This window comes from Limanda limanda, chromosome 9 (assembly GCF_963576545.1).
Source record: "Limanda limanda chromosome 9, fLimLim1.1, whole genome shotgun sequence".
NCBI lineage: Eukaryota > Metazoa > Chordata > Actinopteri > Pleuronectiformes > Pleuronectidae > Limanda > Limanda limanda.
Window position 1 is genome coordinate 21843102 of NC_083644.1, and position 20080 is coordinate 21863181.

The 20080-nt window shown below is 39.1% G+C and overlaps 2 protein-coding genes and 1 pseudogene across 3 annotated transcripts; 1 reads left to right on the forward strand and 2 right to left on the reverse strand.

Moving 5' to 3' along the window:
- The first annotated feature begins 22 nt into the window (after positions 1–22).
- plekhb2 (pleckstrin homology domain containing, family B (evectins) member 2) lies at positions 23–4565 on the forward strand. The gene is made up of 8 exons (XM_061077614.1): positions 23–190; positions 788–838; positions 1014–1166; positions 1277–1379; positions 1558–1597; positions 1831–1917; positions 2915–3029; positions 3210–4565. Exons 2-8 carry the CDS (start codon positions 802–804, stop codon positions 3344–3346), a joined length of 672 nt encoding a protein of 223 aa, XP_060933597.1. The 5' UTR covers positions 23–190; positions 788–801; the 3' UTR covers positions 3347–4565.
- Positions 4566–4608: 43 nt separating this feature from the next.
- On the reverse strand, positions 4609–12120 carry LOC133010152 (vacuolar protein sorting-associated protein 4B-like). Of its 2 annotated transcripts, XM_061077613.1 has the most exons (11): positions 11950–12120; positions 11234–11345; positions 9818–9968; positions 9049–9107; positions 8669–8788; positions 8429–8585; positions 8193–8341; positions 8021–8102; positions 7705–7924; positions 6185–6325; positions 4609–6048 (listed from the first exon to the last, which is right to left on the reverse strand). In XM_061077613.1, exons 1-11 carry the CDS (start codon positions 11968–11970, stop codon positions 5947–5949), a joined length of 1314 nt encoding a protein of 437 aa, XP_060933596.1. In that variant the 5' UTR covers positions 11971–12120; the 3' UTR covers positions 4609–5946. The 2 variants fall into 2 exon arrangements, with proteins under 2 accessions (XP_060933596.1, XP_060933595.1); XM_061077612.1 differs by lacking the exon at positions 11950–12120 and having other exon boundaries at positions 11234–11375.
- A 1033-nt stretch (positions 12121–13153) lies between these two features.
- On the reverse strand, positions 13154–16659 carry LOC133011207 (ankyrin repeat domain-containing protein 29-like; annotated as a pseudogene).
- Between the last annotated feature and the right edge of the window lie 3421 nt (positions 16660–20080).

The following is a 20080-nucleotide window of genomic DNA, read 5'->3' on the forward strand; positions in this document are numbered from 1 at the left end:
GCGTGGGCGGGGCTAACGGGAACTTTAGACGTGAGAATAACGCCACTGAACGGACCGAGTCCTCTCGGGTCATCGGCTTCTTTATTTCCCTCCGAGGGTCGCATCGTCGTTTCTCTTTCACATCTCACTTCCGTGTTTGCAGCGTCTTCGACAAAGGTTTCAGCTTTTCTCCAAACACAATAACAAGCGAGTAAGTAAGCGAACCTCCCTCTGCTCATCAACAGTTCTAGTGTTCAGCTAACGAGTTAGCACCGAACCAGTGGATCGTTCTGCTACTGACGTGCTCATCACAACAACGCCAGCTAACTTCGGCTAATGCTAGCTTTGGTATCATAACATAAACACAATCTATTACTACGTTGTTGTGCTTATATTGGCAGGTGTACAAAACCAGCTCAAATCGCTTCATAGGCAATGAGTTGACATATTCACACATGTTCTGTAGTTACTTGAACACCAGTCACTAAGCTAGCAGTAGCAGATCATCCCTAACATTATGAAGGAAGTTGGAGTCCTATTGACGTTAACTTCTTCTGATGCTGTCATGAAGAACCACGGGGTTTTCCATCCTCGTGAACAGCTACTGTGTTGACTTGAGACCAGACTGTTGTTCACTTTTTGTCACAGAGATTATGTGTTGGTCTGATAATGTGTTTGTGGACAGAGGCCAACAGCGTGAACAGTCACGAGGTTTGTGTGACTCGGCCTCGCCCTGTCACAAGACTGGAGATTGCTCCATAAAGATAATAAATACTGTATTTTATATATTTATTCTGTATCGTTGTAGGTGTTGCTTCCAAGATGGCTATGGTGAAGAGTGGCTGGCTCCATCGACAAAGTGAGTGTCCCTCTATACAGAGTCCACCTCTGATCCACATTACATTACATTACATTTCATTTAGATGACGCTTTTATCCAAAGCGACTTACAGTAAGTGGTTGAGGAGCTTTGACATACTGTATGGTTCAGGTTTCAATGTAAGTAGATTCAATTTTAATGTGACCATATTTAAGGTACCATTCTGCGCCGGTGGAAGAGAAACTGGTTTGACCTGTGGGCTGATGGACGACTCGTCTTCTACAATGATCAACAACGCCGTGACATGGAGGATGATATTCACATGAGGGTGGACTGCATTAACATCCGCAGCTCTGCAGCATGTCAAGGTACTTATCATCGGTTGCATGGCGTTGTTAGTGGCTCCTTATTTACAGTATCAACCAACCAGCTGCTCATGCATTTAACTCTGCTGCCTTTTATGGTCCGTCCTCCTCAGAGCTGAACCCACCGGAGGGGAAGATGCGTGATGCTCTGCTCCAAATAGTGTGCAGAGATGGACGGGTCATCAGCCTCTGTGCAGACAGTGCAGATGATGCTCTGTAAGACAACACTTGCATGCTGAGTCTTAATATCGGTTTGCTGAATTATTTTTCGCCACTGTATTTTGTGTCTCTGTTGTGTAAGTTGAAAGTATTAGTTTGAGGTATTCTGTGTTTTTATTTTCAGCGCATGCATTAATATAATTAAAATATGAGATGGTTTCCACTTTTGTTGCAGGGCATGGACCATGGCACTTCAGGATGCCAGAATTAATGCAGTAAGTTTCTGCCATGTCTCAAATTACTTAGTTTTGCCTTTTGTTTTATCAGAATATGAAGACTTCTTTAGTTGTTTTTTTTTTTTTTTTTTTTAAGAAATCAGCTCTTAAACAAGCTGCTAGAAAATATCATATTATTAACATTTCCATGTTTAAGGTTTAGAATTCAAGATTGGTTGAAAAATAACTCTCAACTCTCAGGGGAGATTAATTTTGTTGTTTTATATTTTAAGGTGGTCACCTCTCCTCAGATCGGCTATGCACAGGAAGTAATGGCATCTGCTCCACCCCCCTACTCAGAATATGCACCCCCGCCTCAGGTAATAAGCGTAACCAGGACAGATGTCAACTATTTATGCATTTTTTAAAACAGTAGTTTTGTTCAACTCTGTTTTGGCACAGTGATCCGGATTTCTTCCCGATATCAGGAAAAATTGTTTTTTAATAGCAAGTTACTGTTCAGATACAATATATCAACAATTATGCATTGTGTTTTTTAATATAAACTAAAATAGCACTCAGTAAAGTCCCCTTAAATTCAATCAAGCTGCACCAAATTTCACACACTCATACATATCAGTTGTATCTAAATTTGCCAATAATAATTTGAAATATCTTCTGAGAAAAACTGAAAAATGTCAAAAAAGACACTCTCACAATATTAATGAAAGTAAAGCAAGTCCTTGCTCTTCCACCCTGATACGGATCTATACCAAAATGGAGTGGGTTCTTCCCTGACTCTGATTGCATCCTTTCTTCCTAAGTTTTGTGGTAATCCGTTAAGTTGTTTTGTGTAATCTTGCTTATAAACAAACAAACATTAAAACCAACCAACAAACTAAGAGACAGAGGTGAAAACATTACCTCCTCCACAGAGTTGAATATTTGATTACATTTCCAGCTCGGCTATGGAACTGAAGCACAAATATAAATAGTAAAATGCTTTTTTATTTGCCTCTTTAAAGGGATTTTAACCAAAAGTTATATATATGTTCATGTGTTTAGTATAATATGAATGTTCTATATTCATATTTTTACACTGGATATCACATTAACTTTCTGTATATACTTAACATAACTGGTGAGCTTGGTTTTACCTGAACCTCCTTAAGGGTAAACCAAGGCATGAGGTAAAATTAGAAAGTAAAAAAAAAGCTTACGTAAAAACAGGCAACGCTGTGGTGAAGTAAATAAGCAATTTTAGAAACATAACCTGTAAATCAAAATACACTGAACGGCGTTTGTTGGTACTTCCACCCGATAGAGAGTGAATAGAGAAGTTTTAAAAGTTATCTTTCTTTGTCTCTCTTTCACCAGCCTTATGCTCCCGGCCCGTATGGAGACTACGCTGCACCTCCTGCACATGCGACCCAGATTGTATACTCTGCTGATGGGCAGCCCTACGCTGTTGCTTATCCTTATCAGTACCAAGGTAAATATTTGTCACCGTGTCAACGTAAACCATTGCATTGAATGAAAGATAGCACATGTGGCTGCTGTTGGATGAACTGATGACATTAAACCTGAACCTTCTGATTAAAAAAAGAGCTAATTTAAGCAACTTTAAATCTGCAAAACTGAATGGGACATCACTTTGCTCTTTACCTTCTAGGTGGGTATGCTGCTCCTGGAGGGAACCACGTCATTATTCGGGAACGCCAGCGTGACGACGGAGGAGATGTAGCTTTGGGCATGCTCGCTGGAGCAGCCACCGGTTTGGCACTCGGTTCTCTCTTCTCCGTCTTCTAGTATCTTGACTAACTTATAACTGGTAGCACATTGTCCCCCCCCCTGCACAGCCTTAGGCTTCTTCTACGTGCCCTTACATGAGTTGGAGTGAAATATGTCTGTTTGGCTACTTCCATCGATGAAGCATGATTGTGATGGGCAGGCAAACTACTCCCTATATGTCCTATACACAAATTAAATACTGTTAGCACTTTCTCTTACGCCCTGTGTGGCAGTGTCCCTCTCCCTCTGTGTTGTCTCAATATGAATGTTTTTAACCAAAAATACAAGTTATTCACTTTAAGAGTTATTTGAATGGCAGGAAAGATGCTTCTCTTCCTATGTACACTTTAGGTCCTCTCCGCTGACGTCTCAGTTAGCTATGTTTCTGTATTCATGGAGCACATTTGTCCTTTATATTTGCAGAAATATAACTGTATAACCATGACTTTTTACATGCAGGTTTTGTTTTTCTGTGTTTACAGTACCCTATTTGATTTAGTTTTACTCATATTTGGAATTTGCAGTGTTTCCTCAGCTCCACAGGTTATTTGTGGCGGCAGAGATGAGAGTTGTGTTTGGAGGAATGCGCGCACACACACAAAGCAATAATCACTTTCACTGTAGCACATTGAACGAGATGGACGTATGATGTTGTCTTCACCACAAATAAGCTTGTATGAGGAAACACTGGCTTTTACACGATGTGCTTTAAAGTGAAAAGGGACGTCACTCCTGTTGACCCGTATGTATATTTGCTTGTGTTATTTATGGTCCTTAATTTTCATTGGCAGCTGTCGAGTCAAACTTTTCATTTCTTGTGAAGTGGTATTTTCTTTTCATTTCAATTTACCCAAAATACGTATCAGGTTGATCAGTCCCTTGAGATTTAGCCACATTTCAAAAAGTCATTCATTTTCAAATTAAATGACTTGAATATTTTTCATTTCCAATACTCATCTTAATGAGTTTATTTATTTGATTAAAAACAGCAACTTTGCCAAATGTAAAACACTTTGATCTGCTTTTCAAGACGCTGCATATCTTCATGGCATCTTTTTAATGGCACTAAATGAAGAGATGTACGAGACAAATGATTTCAGTTTTACAAATGATCAGATTGTATTAGCAGCGTAACACTGATGTCATTTTTCTACAGGTCATAAATTTATGTAAAATAAATTGTATTTATCTTAACAAATGTACTAATTAAATAACTGACCCTACATTTAAAATAAAATGACACCTGTTTTGTGTTTATTTAAGTGTGAGAACAAAAGTGCAAATGATCATGTTACGCTTTATTCATGTAACCAATAAGTGACCTCAAGAAACACCAGAAGAAACTCTTAAAGACACATTAGATGGTGACAATGAAAACAGGCTGAGCAAATAGAAGGGATATATAAATAATTCAGAACACAGCAAGTGTAGAAAATGTGCATAGGCACTCACTCGATTTCCATGAACACATCAAAACTCAGAAATGCTTTTAAAAGCATTACAGTAAAATCCAGTGTCCCTTTAAATTCATCAACTGCCGAGATTCAGAAAACACCCTTTATTATTTTTTACAAAGAAAGTACATTTTTCATTGATGCTGCTTTTGCGATGTGTATAATTTCAAACCCTAAAGGTTCAGTGTGTAGAATTTAGTGACATCTATTGGTGATGTTGCATGTTGCAGCTGAATACCCCTCACCTCACCCTCCCCTTCCAAACATGAAAGAGATCCTGTGATAGCCTTCAGTTGTCATAAAAACTCCACAGGTGTTTAGTTTGTCTAGTCTGGGCTACTGTAAAATACATGGCAGCCTTCATAGAGAGGACCTTTTCCAGATGTAAATATAAAGTATTTAAATATAAAGGGTGTGTTGTAGGGTAAATAAAACCACAAGTTGTACAATTTAGATGAAACACACTAGTGAAAATATCACTAGAACTATTTATATTCAATTTCTGCCAAAAGATCCCTTTCACCTGAATCTTACACACTGAACCTTTAAACATGTATTTCTGAGATAGGATAACCAGTGAAGGGTAACCCACATATTTAAAAGAGAGCACACTTTCTAAATGTTTTAGGAGAAGTTTCTATTCACAAAAATCCAACCCTGAAACTAATTCTGTTGAGCACAATCTTCATTAGACAAGGGTGAGAGGTATGTAGTGTTGGAAATGTGCATTTTCCCACAGTCTCTGTTGCACAACCATCGACTCCATATATATATTTAAAGACAGAAAGTTTTCTTTAAAAAAAATAAAGCGATTATCTCTTAAATTTTAGAAATTCAAAAATAAAATCAACAAGTAATAGAAACACAAAACCTTAAAGGCGAAGATGTAAACAATTGATATGTGAGTATTAAAAAATGCTGAAACTTTTGATTTATTGATTAGATTTCATTAATGAATCATCTTATTTGTCACAAGCAACAACAGACATTTGCTGTTGAAGCATTTTTTTTTCATATCTTACAGAAACATATACTTTTTTTTCATAAAGTAAGAAGTTGGAGCTCCAGGAAACCTGCTATAGACCAGACAGATGAATGAATGAATCAAAACCTTAACTGACAGAGATAATCATGAACTGCTTCCCGAGCAGAGTGTGGGTAGTGCTACCCTTCTTGACCAAAATCTTCCGTAAACTTCTTCAGCTTATCCAGGTCCTGCTCGTTCACTGTCGGCTTGATGGTAGTGAGTGACCTCATCATGTCCGCCTGTATGGAGAGGATGGCAGAGGTTGGAATATGTTTGTTAAGAATTCTCATGCACAGATGATGTTTTGTAAAAATTTGAAAACTTCTTTGGTTAAAATTACACGCAGACACTTTGCTACCTGAATCTTTTACTTACCATGCACACGACTGCCTCCGAAAGCTTTTCTCCAGGGACGTCCATCCACGTCATCTCGATGGCGTTGGGATCTCCCGGCGAGCACGGAGTCAGTAGGTCTTCCTCCACAACATCAGGGCTGTTCCAAGATGAGCCCTTGACCTTAGTGAGTGTGGACAGATAGAGAAGAAGTTTAGGGTGAGAGGGACAAAATATATTTTTTAACTGATATCTTTATTGCATGCCTTGTATATAATTTACATAATTTCATAAGTGTGCTTTTATCGGGTCTGAATACATCTTTAACTATTAACCTTTTACGTTTTGTTTCCCTTTAAATCTTATCTCATCTTAATGACTGTTTGAATTATTTATTTAATTGTGTTTTAACTGCTTATCTGTAACATTTTTATTCTAATATTTGTTCTCTGATGTCTAATGATGTGTGGCCTTCAACCTGCTTTTCTTTGTTTCCTATTGTTTGCCTTCAATTTTTTATTTTTAAAGCACTCTGAGGTTAGATTATTTATTTGTCCCTGTATAGAAATAAGTTTGCAGCAATAATCACAGGGCATTTGTCAGAAGAGGGGGCAATAACGTTGTTCAGATGGGAGCAGTTTCAATGAGGAGGTGAGCGGATGCCTCTCATCACCCGCAATGATTCTTGTCCTTGTCCTTCATAACTCTTTCTCTGTATATACTTTCCATACTTTCCGGTCATGTTAATCCCAATAGTTTACTGACTTCTGTTACTGTTTTCCCATCAATCTGGGCCTCATTAGCGTTAACAAACCAAGAGATGATACAGAACATTTAAACACTTTCAATAAAAGCACATTAGAATTAGTGAAGCACTTTGGAATTCACATTAAAAGAAAAACAGGACAGTTTCTTTACTGTGCCTTAGTGCTTAAACATTCAGTTCAGACATCCCATTCCAGCTTGTGGTCGAGCACAACACTGAGGTTATCTTGACTGTATTTTATAAACTTTATTATTTCTCTTTATAAGAATGTTGGAAAGAATAATTTCCATGTCCAGCTGATGAATCTTATATGTTCAATCTTTTCACACAGTTTTTTATCACTTTGTTTCCACCTAGCTGCTGACTGTGTCTGTCTGCTGGTTGGTGCTAAGCAGGTAGTAATGAAAACAGCTTCAGGAGTAGTGAGACGGAACCCCCAAAAAAGTAGCTATAAAACTGACACCAAAAAACCTTTCACATACAGGTATGCATGGATTCCATTGGTAATAAATACAAGTACATACATCATCTATCTAGCTCTGACTATCATTTACATTCTTTTTTTAGTTTGACTTAGCAACCTCCAGAGGAATGCCAACAGTGTAACAGTGTAGCAATAGGTTAATAGATCATTAATCTTTAATCATCAGTGGCAGCGCCCACTCTCATTCTTTTGTGATTGTAAAATTACTGATGAGACGTTATTTTGGAACAACAAATTCCAGCGGGATCCCCAAAGATTTGAAACAGGACAGTTATGAAAACAATCAGAGACAAACTGTTGCTGTGTCTTTACCTTTTTGAAGTGAGTGGCGGACTGGACCTTCCTGACAGGTTGCATGAGGGCGTCCCTGACGATAACACTGATGTCAGCCCCAGAGTACCCTTCTGTCTTCTGGCCCAGACTGATGAAGTCTGCTTCAGTCAGATCGCTGGGGGTGGATCCCAGATGCAGTTTAAACATGAACGAGCGAGCATGCTCTTCAGGCAGAGGGATGTAGATTCGCTTTTCAAATCTGAGATAGTCGGGAGATTCAATCAGACGTTATCAAGCGTTTCATTTATTAAATCCTGATCGTTCTTCCTTAAAACCTGAATTGAATCAAACTAACCGTCTCCTAATAGCAGAGTCCAATGTCCACGGTATATTTGTGGCTCCCAGAACCAGGACTCCCTCGTTATCGTTTCCAACACCTGAGTAGAGAACAACATTTGATGCATTTCTAATCTAAATACAGTTTTTCGATTCTGAAATCAGATTTTCTGTTCTCTCCTCTCGCTCACCCTGCATCTGAACGAGGAACTCTGTCTTGATTCTGCGCGCGGCCTCGCTCTCGTTCTCGCTCCTGGAGCCACAGAGGGAGTCGATCTCATCAATGAAAATAATGGATGGTTTGTGCTCTCGAGCCAAAGAGAACAGGTTCTTCACCAACCTGAAGAGACAAGCGGGGCAGAATCAACAGATGCTCACCTTCTCATATCCCATTATGTTATCATCATGTAAAGAACGAAGTGCTTACTTTTCACTTTCCCCCAACCACTTGGACACGAGGTCGGAGGAGGAGATGGAGAAGAAGGTGGAGTTGTTGGCCTCTGTGGCCACCGCCTTGGCCAGGTAGGATTTTCCTGTTCCTGGAGGGCCAAAGAGAAGGATCCCCCGCCAAGGAGTTCGCTTTCCTACACAAAAAGTTCCTGTGTCATTAAATATGAATCACATCAACACAGTCAAATACAAGGATTAAAGACGGAGGTTTAGACACCTGTGAACAGATGAGGGAATTTGATGGGCAGAATGACGGCTTCCTTCAAGGCTTCTTTGGCTCCTTCCAGTCCAGCTACATCATCCCACTTAATGTTTGGCTTTTCCATGACGATGGCACCTATAAGAGGAGTTTGAAAAACAAAATTCAGTAACTGTGAAACATTGTTTGATTCACACACTCAAAGGTATCAGTTCCCAGAATATTTCAAGATATTTCTTCATGTAATTCACATTTTTTCCACATATTCTTAGAGAAATTAATGAATATGTTGAAAAACACCCTATCTCAAAATGTTACAGGAAGTTATCGGCAGAGTATCTTTTGCGTAATCCCACCAACTAACAAATAAAGAAGAAAACATAACACCACTCATTCACCTGAGAGTTGATTTTGAAACTTCTTTTTCTCTTGGTTGTCCCCGTCATCACTTTCACTCCTGAGATTAAATGAAAAGAGCCAAAGTCATGATTTATTGACCTTTTTTAAACACTAAACCAAACTTTTTTTTAGAAGTCCCACTGTCTCCTACAACTTTTCTACAAAGGAACTTATGCGTTTATTGTGTTGTAGGTTCAAAGAAAAGACTGTTAAGTATTTTGCAGCTGATTATAGGGAAATTGAGGCAGTGTTAAATTTCAACAATAACAACAATAAATATCTTCAAAGATAAATATAAACAACATGCGTTAACCTATGGTTTTTGAATTTTGATCAAACAAAGTTTTTGAATCCACTTTGTTTGATCTTGTGCACAGGAAGTTTGAAACAGGAAAATCTGCACACCTAAAGCTCCCATTAAAGGATTTATTCGCCAGTGACATTTGTCATCAAAAGGTTTTGTTTTACTGGATGTACAGAGGAAAAGAAGACGACTCGAGCAGGTAAACATGGATGTAAACAATGCAGGTTTCAAAATAAAATAAAAAAATCTTTGCTAATGTGTAATAGTGTCTACCACTGAACATAAACACATAAACAAAAGCGCCACAGGGAACCTCTTGTAAACCTGACTTAAAGCTGCCCCAGGACTTCATGCCTATTCTTCTGATTGTTAGTGACAAATTAAATTGTAAAATGTGGAAATAAAGGAATGTAATGCTTTTCTGTGCATACTGCAGGGAACATGGTGGTATTGAGGAGTCTCACCCTTTGTCATCAGACTGGTTCTCTTTGACTGGTTTAGCCGGAGGACTCTTCTCCAGCTTCTTCAGGTGTTGCTTCAGCTGCTCGGCTCGGTCCAGGTAATCTTTACACTTTTCCCTGATGCTCTCCTTCGCTCGTTCACTCTGAGCCTCATCTGCAGCGACAACACATTATGGGGCCCGTTTTAATATGAGCTGTGACTGTGTGGGCATCAAGTGTACCTGCTGTATATGTTCATGCAGGTGCAGCGAAAGGGCTGTCTGACGCTTAATATCAAGTGGAAGTTGTCAGGATCAATAAATTAACTCTTAGCCAGTCCCATCACTGGAGTCTAACCCTGACAGCTGACATACCAACATTATCTGGTTGGTAGATCTTGTTGAGCTGGTCATTTCAAGAGTAGCTCACAAGCCTATAACGTGTGGGCACCCCTGTTGTAGAGCAACAAGATCTGAGCACACTACACAGTTCATAGAACCACGGGTCTGCTGCAACTATTAGCTCTTTTAATTTGACGCTGAGGGATTTTCCTTTTTGCTACAGCCTCTTATTCAATTTAATATATTAGTAATTTCTTACACGCATTCTTATTTGGAATTTATTCTCTAAATAACTCATTTTAATTCCTTTTTAAATGCTTAATTTTTGTATTGTCTTTAACAATTTTACACATTGCCTTTCATATGTTATGAGAAGCACACAATGGCCTTGTTATTGAAATGTGCTATGCAAATACATTTGCCTAGCAGAAATAATTTTTTGCCAGGCAACAGCATTTGCAAGGTAAAAGGTTTCAAGAGGAAATCATGAATGCTACTTATTCTGAAAAGAAATTTGTAAGGGAGGCGACAATGCGCAGGAGAGGTGATCTGCAGGAATGTGACTTTAAACAACAGCATACTGAGTCACCACAGACCAGTCCAACGTGTGTATCTTTCAAGTTATTACGTAGACAACTGGGAGCAATTGCTCAGTATTGACATCACCCTGGTGAAATTAGAGCGAACAGATTACCCAACATATCCTGCTGCCTTCAGGTGACTGCAGGGATTTGATGAAGTGAATGAGAAGATTTATAAATCAGCTGTAAAGACACTGTATGAATGACTAATTTTATACAATTAATAGATAAATGCAGACTGATTTAAAAATAACGTCTTTAAACACATTAAACATCATTTTCTATTATGAATCTACCCCCTCCGTTGGCAGTGGAGTAACTCATGAATTGGTTTATTTATATTTAAAGTATTATTCCATCATGGTGGCATATTTGCCTGCTGCTGATAAAATTACCAATGTGGCAGCAAATTTACATCGTGTCTGCAACAGACGTGTGTCTGTACCTCATGCATCTCATTTCAACCCCCAATAGTCACGGTCAGGAAATGAAAGACAAGCGTAAATCAGGTTCCTCACACTTGACAACATGGAGGAAGTACTGGATTGCATTCTGGTAACATCTGAGGGCTTCCTCGTAGTTCTTGGCTTTGTCCTCCTGTGCAGCTTTGTTGGCCAGATCGATAGCTTTCTGTAAACAACACAAGAGAGAAGAAGTCATCGTTAAGTCTCTCATAAGGCACTTCGTCAGGGTAAGTGAGTAGTAAATGAGTGATTAATGGTTAACGGATGATTTACACATGCAGTTATGTTAGAAATTATGCTGCAAGTTAGTGATAATTCTTCTTTCAGTAGGGTTATGTAGTAATAAATGTTGTTCAGCCTTTGAATAATGGTAATAATGTGAATAAAGCCATTAGTTACAACTTTAAATGAATTTACAAAAGCTCCCTTACAAGAGTGTACAACTAAAATGGCTGAATGACAAACAAAGAACTCATGAACATCCAACTTTGTACAACTTCAGTCCTTGAGTAAATGTCCTCACCACTTTAAAATGGTTAACAACACTGAAAGGGGATTTGTGTCTATCTGGCAACCCACATACCATTAGTAAGTGTACTAGATGAATAAATAACAGGAGTTAAACCATTGGTTATTTGTTTAAAACCAGCAGTAAGGACTTCCTTTCATCTTCAAGGTAAAGATGTTTGTATCTACGTAGGTTGAGTCGTAGTTCAAGTCAGAAACCGGAGAGTTTGACTCAGTCTGACGCAGTAAACTCTGCCTCTCACCTGTAAGTTGCCTCCTGCCATTAGCTCCGCTGAGTGTTTCCTGTCCTTTAAATCTGAACTGCGAACAAACCGTCTCTCGTTTCTTCCTGTTGGTCGATGTTTATTCCTTCATTTTGTGACAAGTTCAGACGGAAAACATCGAGCGAGGTTTTGTTTCTCTTCCGCATTAGAAAAAAATGGTCCACTGTCACTTCCGCAGTGGTCACGTGACGTGACAGTGTTATTGTCTTGTTGAACATCGGCTGTGGTTTTATTTTTACACACATTTAATTGTGTTTGATACAACAACCAGAGTCATTTGAATTTACTATATAGATTATAGATATTTGTAATGAATTACTAATTAATAATATAAATTAATTCAACGAACCGTCAGGTGTTTCAGGTTTCAGATAGGTGGGAAATACTGACCTCTAGTGACTATAAGTCATCATAACACATCAGCAGGTTTATAAATATATCTTTTAACTATTGTAATTGTATTGTTTCTATAACATATAATATCAATTTTTGTTTAGTACTGTAATGTTATGGTCTCAATAATATGTTATATCTGATGGTTTTATTTTTGTTATTTTGTTTTTCTATAATATGTAATCTGTAATTGTTTTATAATTGTAATTTGATTGATTAAATAATATCTTAGTCTTTTATTATTGTAATTGTAGTTTCTACGTGTAAAATCTCATACTTAAACTATTGATTGTATTGTCTTTATAATTTACATCTCATAGTTTTATTGTTGTAATTTAATTGTTTCTCCAACATCTAACATCTCCTTGTTTTATTATTTCTAAGTGTATATTTCCCCTCTGGAAAGGCTTTTTACACCTATGTGACTTTTCAAAATAAAAATAAAGCCACACTGTCACTGCTGCATTAATTAACAAATGTACCCTTTATTGCATTTATTAAAAAGGCAAATAAATAGTGTACAAAATATCTAAAAATCTAACATCACCTGGGAGGTAAACAACAATATATGCATTTGCTGTAGAACACCGGTGTAAATGATAATGCATGGGGACGACGAATGCATTTTGGTTGCACATTGTGTTGCTTAATATTTAGTCCAGGTTTATTCGACATATGACAGCAATCAAAAGCAAGCACCACATACAGTACATGTTGAGTTTGAGTAGATTTGACACTGAGTTGTCACATCAGTGTGGTTCAGGCATGAAGGGAGGAGTCTGGGTTATTATCAGCTGTCTCCGTTCAGGATGCTTGGACGTAAAACTTTGAGGATGCGCTCGCTCTTTGTAAGATCAGCGAAGGTTCATTCTGCTGTAAAAACACACACATGAGGAAAAGTTAATGAGCTGAAATGAGTTATGTTATGTTCTGTGTGTTTATTATCCCACCCTACAAATGTTATGGCCTCACTTTGTTTGGCAGTGTGGGGTCTGCGTTGGCCCCGAGCAGCAGCAGAACGGTTCGCAGATTTCCCCCCATTACAGCAGCATGTAGGGCCGTGGAGCCATTCTGGAGACAACAAAAAACATGTATTCATAAAGCTTGTGGCGTGGTGTTGGTTTTTCCGCTAAAAAACAAATATCCTTTAGATTAGCTTGGATAGATATTTTGTGAAAACAACTTTCCTGGTACAGACTGAACCAACAAAATGTTAGTAAACTTGTTGCTGGATGGATTTTATTATTCCCAGACAAAGCCAAACAAGCTCGTTCCCCATTTCAGTCTTTATGCTAAGATAAGTCAATCAGATGATAACTGTAGCTTTATATTTGGCGTATAGACATGAGTTTGGTATCAACTATCTCATCAGTCATATCAAACATCTCGGATATTCCTATAAAAAGGGACATGAGCTGCAACAGGATCCTCTACCTTGAGAAGGCTGAGTGAAGGAGAAAACTTGAGGAGCTCCTCGATGACACTGCCGTGTCCTTTTAAAGCTGCTTTAAATAACGCTGTTGATCCATCCTCAGGAGACAGAAAAGACAAAAACTCAAGTTATTGAGCATTAATCTACACTCAAGGTCTAAATACTGGTTTGATATAAGGTCATTATGTTTTCTCAAGTGTTGTGGAAATATAGATGAATAAAACAAACCCTTTGTGTGCATTTCTATGTGCTTTAATGATTCTGAATGAACAACCTACTTGTCTGTCAGCATCTCGATCGGCACCTCGCAAGAGCAGCACCCTCACCACCTCACTATGACCCATCTGAGCCCCCATCCACAGGGGGGCAGTGCCATCCTGGAGAAGACCCGGGTAAGGAGGAGGGATGCAGTGACATGAGGAGGAGGAAGAGAAAAGAAAAATAGGGATGGAGGGATGAGACAGGCAGAGAGAGACTTGAACTGAAGAGGGAGAGACTTTACCTCTCTTGCTTGATTGACCTTGGCACCAGAGGCGAGCAACTGACGTATCACCGTCACGTGACCCTCCTGGGCAGCGAGGAACAGAGGCGTGGCACCGTCCTGAAACATAAAAATATATTTTTGTACACTGAGTAATAATTGTCTCCTGTACTCCTGTTTGTTGAAAACCTGTCTAAGTGACAATGTTCCTAAAAAAATAAAGGTTTATTCATGACAAATGATCAAATGAATGCTATTTCATAATGTAAGTTTGTGCTGTCAGGTTGTTTTCCATTGCATAATCCTGCTGAAAGCCAAACGGGTCTGACTCAGCACTATGCAGAAACCTGAGAGGCTGGATTCCAGCTGCTGGGACATTGTGTAACTGCCAGACAGGGAGGCTTTAAGACAGAGAGGTGAAGAGTAAAGAGAGGCCACAGAGGCCAGAGCGGCTCACATGCAGCTGGTCGTGAACATTGGCTCCGTTCCTCAGCAGCTTGTCCACCACCTTGGAGTGTCCATACTGAGCGGCGGCGGTGAGAGCGGTGCCACCATCCTGCCACAAAACATTTGAGGACACACAAGAAGAAAACAACCATTTTAGTGCACTCAGCAGCAGAATAATGACATGTGAGCTGCAGAGGGAGTATATCTGAAGAGGTATACAGAGCATCCTGGGCAGCGTATTCTGTGCATCATTTTTGTTTCTTTATCTCCACATGAAGTTTGTTTCTTTATCTCCACATGAAGCCCTGAGTCTGAGATGATAGCACCGCAGTGAGCGTTATAAAGACAGTGACGCATATCGGTGTGCCCTGTCGCATACCTTTGTCTGGAATTCAGTGGAGGCACCAAACTCAAAGAGGAGCTTCACCACGTCACGGTGTCCCTGCTGGGAGGCGAAGACCAGAGCGGTAGAACCGGTCTGGAGAGGACGACAAAAAAAGATACGGCTGATGTCATTCTATGGAAACTCAACCCCAATGGTGTGCTTTGGAAAATTTGTTGTTGGGTCTACTCTGTTAATCTAGCTTGATGCTTTTTCACTTAATCTGCATTGTCTTAGTTTTGAAGCCTCTCAAACCTATATGCTCAGTCAGCATAAAGAGTAAAGTCAGAGGACGATTATCCACGTATTTGTGTTATAATACTGAGTCCTCTTTAAGATGATAGATAGAAATTGGAAGAAGGTACAACATATCTATGTGACTGGCCTTTAGAGACAGAAAGAGAAGAAACAACAATGGTTTGGTGAGATGAGGCAAGATATAGATATTTTCGTCCAATAGAACAGCTCCACTTGAAAAATAATGGTTAGTTGGTGAAATTATAATACTCCTCAGACAAGGTGATGGCAATACAACTACTAACTTGTTGCTTAGCTGTACTGTTGTTTTGAGACTAGATATTTCCGCTTAAGACGTCCAGAAAAACAACTTGTTTAAATGGATTTATGTATGGAATACAACAATCAACTATCAAACTAGAATGGCACTTGCATACCTCTGCCAAGGCCGAACAATCCTACAAATGAGGCAGCAGTCCATAACCTTAATTATGTGTTTCGGATCAAATTTAGTCCTATCCAGTTGTAAATCATAATCTGTGCATTATTCCTATATGTTGTATTGTTCAACAACATTGTTGTTGCAATGTTAAAGAAAGGAGTATCAGCACCAAATTTGTATGGGTTGACTGGTGACTTCAGATTCAATGTGACTCTCACCCCAGGTAAAATCTTATATAGTTCCCATGGGGCTGACGATTATTTTCCCATCATACCTCTCTCTGGTAGTTGATGTCCGCTCCTTGCATGATAAGTTCTTTGACACACACTTATAATGGCCGCTGTACGACACCACCATCAGCGCTGTCGTTCCATACTGAAGAGAGAGATGCCAATACGAGATATAATTTCTGAAGACATCTTGCCAAAAACTGCTTTAATGAGGCGACTGTTACAGATTCATGCAGATTTTCAAACTTGACACGAACGCTCACCCTCTATCATTGCCACTTAAAACATACTATGGATGTTAAATTGTAATGCACATACTCAACCACACACACACCCCACACCTCTGTCTATGGTTAAAGCGTGCAGCTGAGCAGCCAGGACATGCAGCGTTCGTACACTGTCTCTGCAGTCTGCGTCCACACGGCCGCTGTTGAGCAGCAGCTGAAGCAGAGCCAGGTTCCCCTTCCTCGCTGCCCAAAACACAGCATTAGACAGGGATGTTTCCTTCTGGGGAGTAAATACACACAACACACACTGACCTCAAACCACCGTTATGGTATTATACTCACAGACAGGACAGTAGAGACAGAGAGAAGAGGAGAGAGTGGTTATGAATGAAAGGCAAGTCATCAGAAATACCCACATGCTTGGTTGCAGTTTGATGTCAATTCAAGAGGCCATAATAGGCTGTTGGGGGAGACTCCCAGTGTGCTGACCATCAAACAAAGGCTCGTAAATGAGGCCTTCACGCAATGCTGAGACCAGCCTAGAGTGATCCCCTCTAATAAAAAAACCACATGGAGATAAGATCTCCATGTGGGAGCAAATCACTTCCTGGGTCCTTCCAAGGACCCCACTGTAAGCCGCTCCCTGAGACTTGACTTCTGACCTTCAATTGGCCGATGGCCACACTGACCCTTGACCCCTCCTCCAAGGAGGCTGGCCTCCTCTCAGGGGTACAAAACCCCTGGACTCACAGAAATCTTGCTCTTTTACTCCGATGCTGACGTTGCAACGTCAAGTCTACTCCTATTGCACAACAGGCCTTCAGATATTCTATTGATACCACAAACACACACACACACAGACACACAGACACACACACACACACATACACACACACACACACACACACACACACAGAGTTGTGTCTCCATCAATTATCATCACTAGCCGGACCTTACATTGACCTACAGTGAATTCCTGGAGACTTACTCTAACCTCAACCATGTAGTAACTGCTTACCTAACTCTAACCAAAACCTAAACCGGAACTTAAAACAATCTTCACCTTAAATTGTAATGATTAATATTATGCTGACATGCTGTTGTCCCCATATGGTAGACAAGTCCTCATAATGTATCACACACTGATTCATCACTGACTTAATGCTTAATGATAATCCTTCCCTTAACCCTAAACTTTACCCCTAACCCTTAACCCTTATCCTCGCACCAACCCTTACCTTGGAATTCACCCTTACCTTAACCCTAATCCTTACCCTAGCATTAACCCTTGTCTTAGCACCAACCCTTGTCTTAGCCCTAACCCTTACCCTAGCACTATTTATGCATTTTTTAAAACAGAAGTTTGGTTCAACTCTGTTTTGGCACAGTGAACCGGATTTCTTCCCAATATCAGGAAAAATTGTTTTTTAATAGCAAGTTACTGTTCAGATACAATATATCAACAATTATGCATTGTGTTTTTTAATATAAACTAAAATAGCACTCAGTAAAGTCCCCTTAAATTCAATCAAGCTGCACCAAATTACACACACTCATACATATCAGTTGTATCTAAATTTGCCAATAATTATTTGAAATATCTTCTGAGAAAAACTGAAAAATGTCAAAAAAAGACACTCTCACAATATTAATGAAAGTAAAGCAAGTCCTTGCTCTTCCACCCTGATACGGATCTATACAAAAATAGAGTGGGTTCTTCCCTGACTCTTATTGCATCCTTTCTTCCTAAGTTGTCCGTTAAGTTGTTTTGTGTAATCTTGCTTATAAACAAACAAACCAACAAATTAAGAGACAGAGGTGAAAACATTACCTCCTTGGGAGAGTTGAATATTTGATTACATTTCTAGCTCGGCTATGGAACTGAAGCACAAATATAAATAGTAAAATGCTTTTTTGTTTGCCTCTTTAAAGGGATTTTAACCAAAAGTTATATGTTTATGTGTTTAGTATAATATTAATGTTGTATATTCATATTTTTACACTGGATATCACATTAATTTTCTGTTTATACTTAACATAACTGGTGAGCTTGGTTTTACCTGAACCTTCTTAAGGGTAAACCATGGCATGAGGTAAAATTAGAAAGTTAAAAATAAGCTTACGTAAAAACAGGCAACGCTGTGGTGAACTGCCATCTACTGGTAAAGTAAATAAGCAATTTTAGGGACATTACCTGTAATTTCAAAATACACTGAACTGCGTTTGTTGGTACTTCCACCCGATAAAGAATGAATAGAGAAGTTTTAAAAGTTATCTTTCTTTGTCTCTCTTTCACCAGCCTTATGCTCCCGGCCCGTATGGAGACTACGCTGCACCTCCTGCACATGCGACCCAGATTGTATACTCTGCTGATGGGCAGCCCTACGCTGTTGCTTATCCTTATCAGTACCAAGGTAAATATTTGTCACCGTGTCAACGTAAACCATTGCATTGAATGAAAGGTAGCACATGTGGCTGCTGTTGGATGAACTGATGACATTAAACCTGAACCTTCTGATTAAAAAAATAGCTAATTTAAGCAACTTTAAATCTGCAAAACTGAGTGGGACATCACTTTGCTCTTTTCCTTCTAGGTGGGTATGCTGCTCCTGGAGGGAACCACGTCATTATTCGGGAACGCCAGCGTGACGACGGAGGAGATGTAGCTTTGGGCATGCTCGCTGGAGCAGCCACCGGTTTGGCACTCGGTTCTCTCTTCTCCGTCTTTTAGTATCTTGACTAACTTATAACTGGTAGCACATTGTCCCACTTTAGGTCCTCTCCGCTGACGTCTCAGTTAGCTTTGTTTCTGTATCATGGAGCACATTTGTCCTTTATATTCGCAGAAATATAACTGTATAACCATGACTTTTTACATGTAGGTTTTGCTTTTCTGTGTTTACAGTACCCTATTTGATTTAGTTTTACTCATATTTGGAGGTTGCAGTGTTTCCTCAGCTCCACAGGTTTTGTTTGGCAGCAGAGATGAGAGTTGTGTTTGGAGGAATCCGCGCACACACACAGAGCAATAATCACTTTCACTGTAGCACATTGGACGAGATGGACGTATGATGTTGTCTTCACCACAAATACGTTTGTATGAGGAAACACTGGCTTTTACACGATGTGCTTTAAAGTGAAAAGGGACGTCACTCCTGTTGACCCGTATGTATATTTGCTTGTTATTTATGGTCCTTAATTTTCATTGGCAGCTGTCGAGTCAAACTTTTCATTTCTTGTGAAGTGGTATTTTCTTTTCATTTCAATTTACCCAAAATACGTATCAGGTTGATCAGTCCCTTGAAATTTAGCCACATTTCAAAAAGTCATTCATTTTCAAATTAAATGACTTGAATATTTTTCATTTACATTACTTATCTTAATGAGTTTATTTATTTGATTAAAAACAGCAACTTTGCCAAATGTAAAACACTTTGATCTGCTTTTCAAGACGCTGCATATCTTCATGGCATCTTTTAATGGCACTAACTGAAGAGATGTACGAGACAAATGATTTCAGTTTTACAAATGATCAGATTGTATTAGCAGCGTAACACTGATGTCATTTTTCTACAGGTCATAAATTTATGTAAAATAAATTGTATTTATCTTAACAAATGTACTAATTAAATAACTGACCCTGAATTTAAAATAAAATGACACCTGTTTTGTGTTTATTTAAATCTGAGAACAAAAGTGCAAATGAGCAAGTTACGCTTTATTCATGTAACCAATAAGTGACCTCAATAAACACCAGAAGAAACTCTTAAATAAAGACACATTAGATAGTGACATTGAAAACAGGCTGAGCACATAGAAGGGATATATAAATAATTCAG

Bases quoted from the DNA above. Each gene is read 5' to 3' on its own strand.
- plekhb2 (XM_061077614.1), top strand. From the start codon at position 802: ATGGCTATGGTGAAGAGTGGCTGGCTCCATCGACAAA. The intron at 839-1,013 runs GTGAGTGTCCCT...ACCATATTTAAG, and splicing joins TGGCTGGCTCCATCGACAAA to GTACCATTCTGCGCCGGTGG. The intron at 1,598-1,830 runs GTAAGTTTCTGC...TTATATTTTAAG, and splicing joins AGGATGCCAGAATTAATGCA to GTGGTCACCTCTCCTCAGAT.
- LOC133010152 (XM_061077612.1), bottom strand. From the start codon at position 11,375: ATGACTTCTTCTCTCTTGTGTTGTTTACAGAAAGCTATCGATCTGGCC. The intron at 8,342-8,428 runs GTAAGCACTTCG...TTGTCTCTTCAG, and splicing joins TGGTTGGGGGAAAGTGAAAA to GTTGGTGAAGAACCTGTTCT. The intron at 6,049-6,184 runs GTAAGTAAAAGA...CTCTCCATACAG, and splicing joins CGGAGGCAGTCGTGTGCATG to GCGGACATGATGAGGTCACT.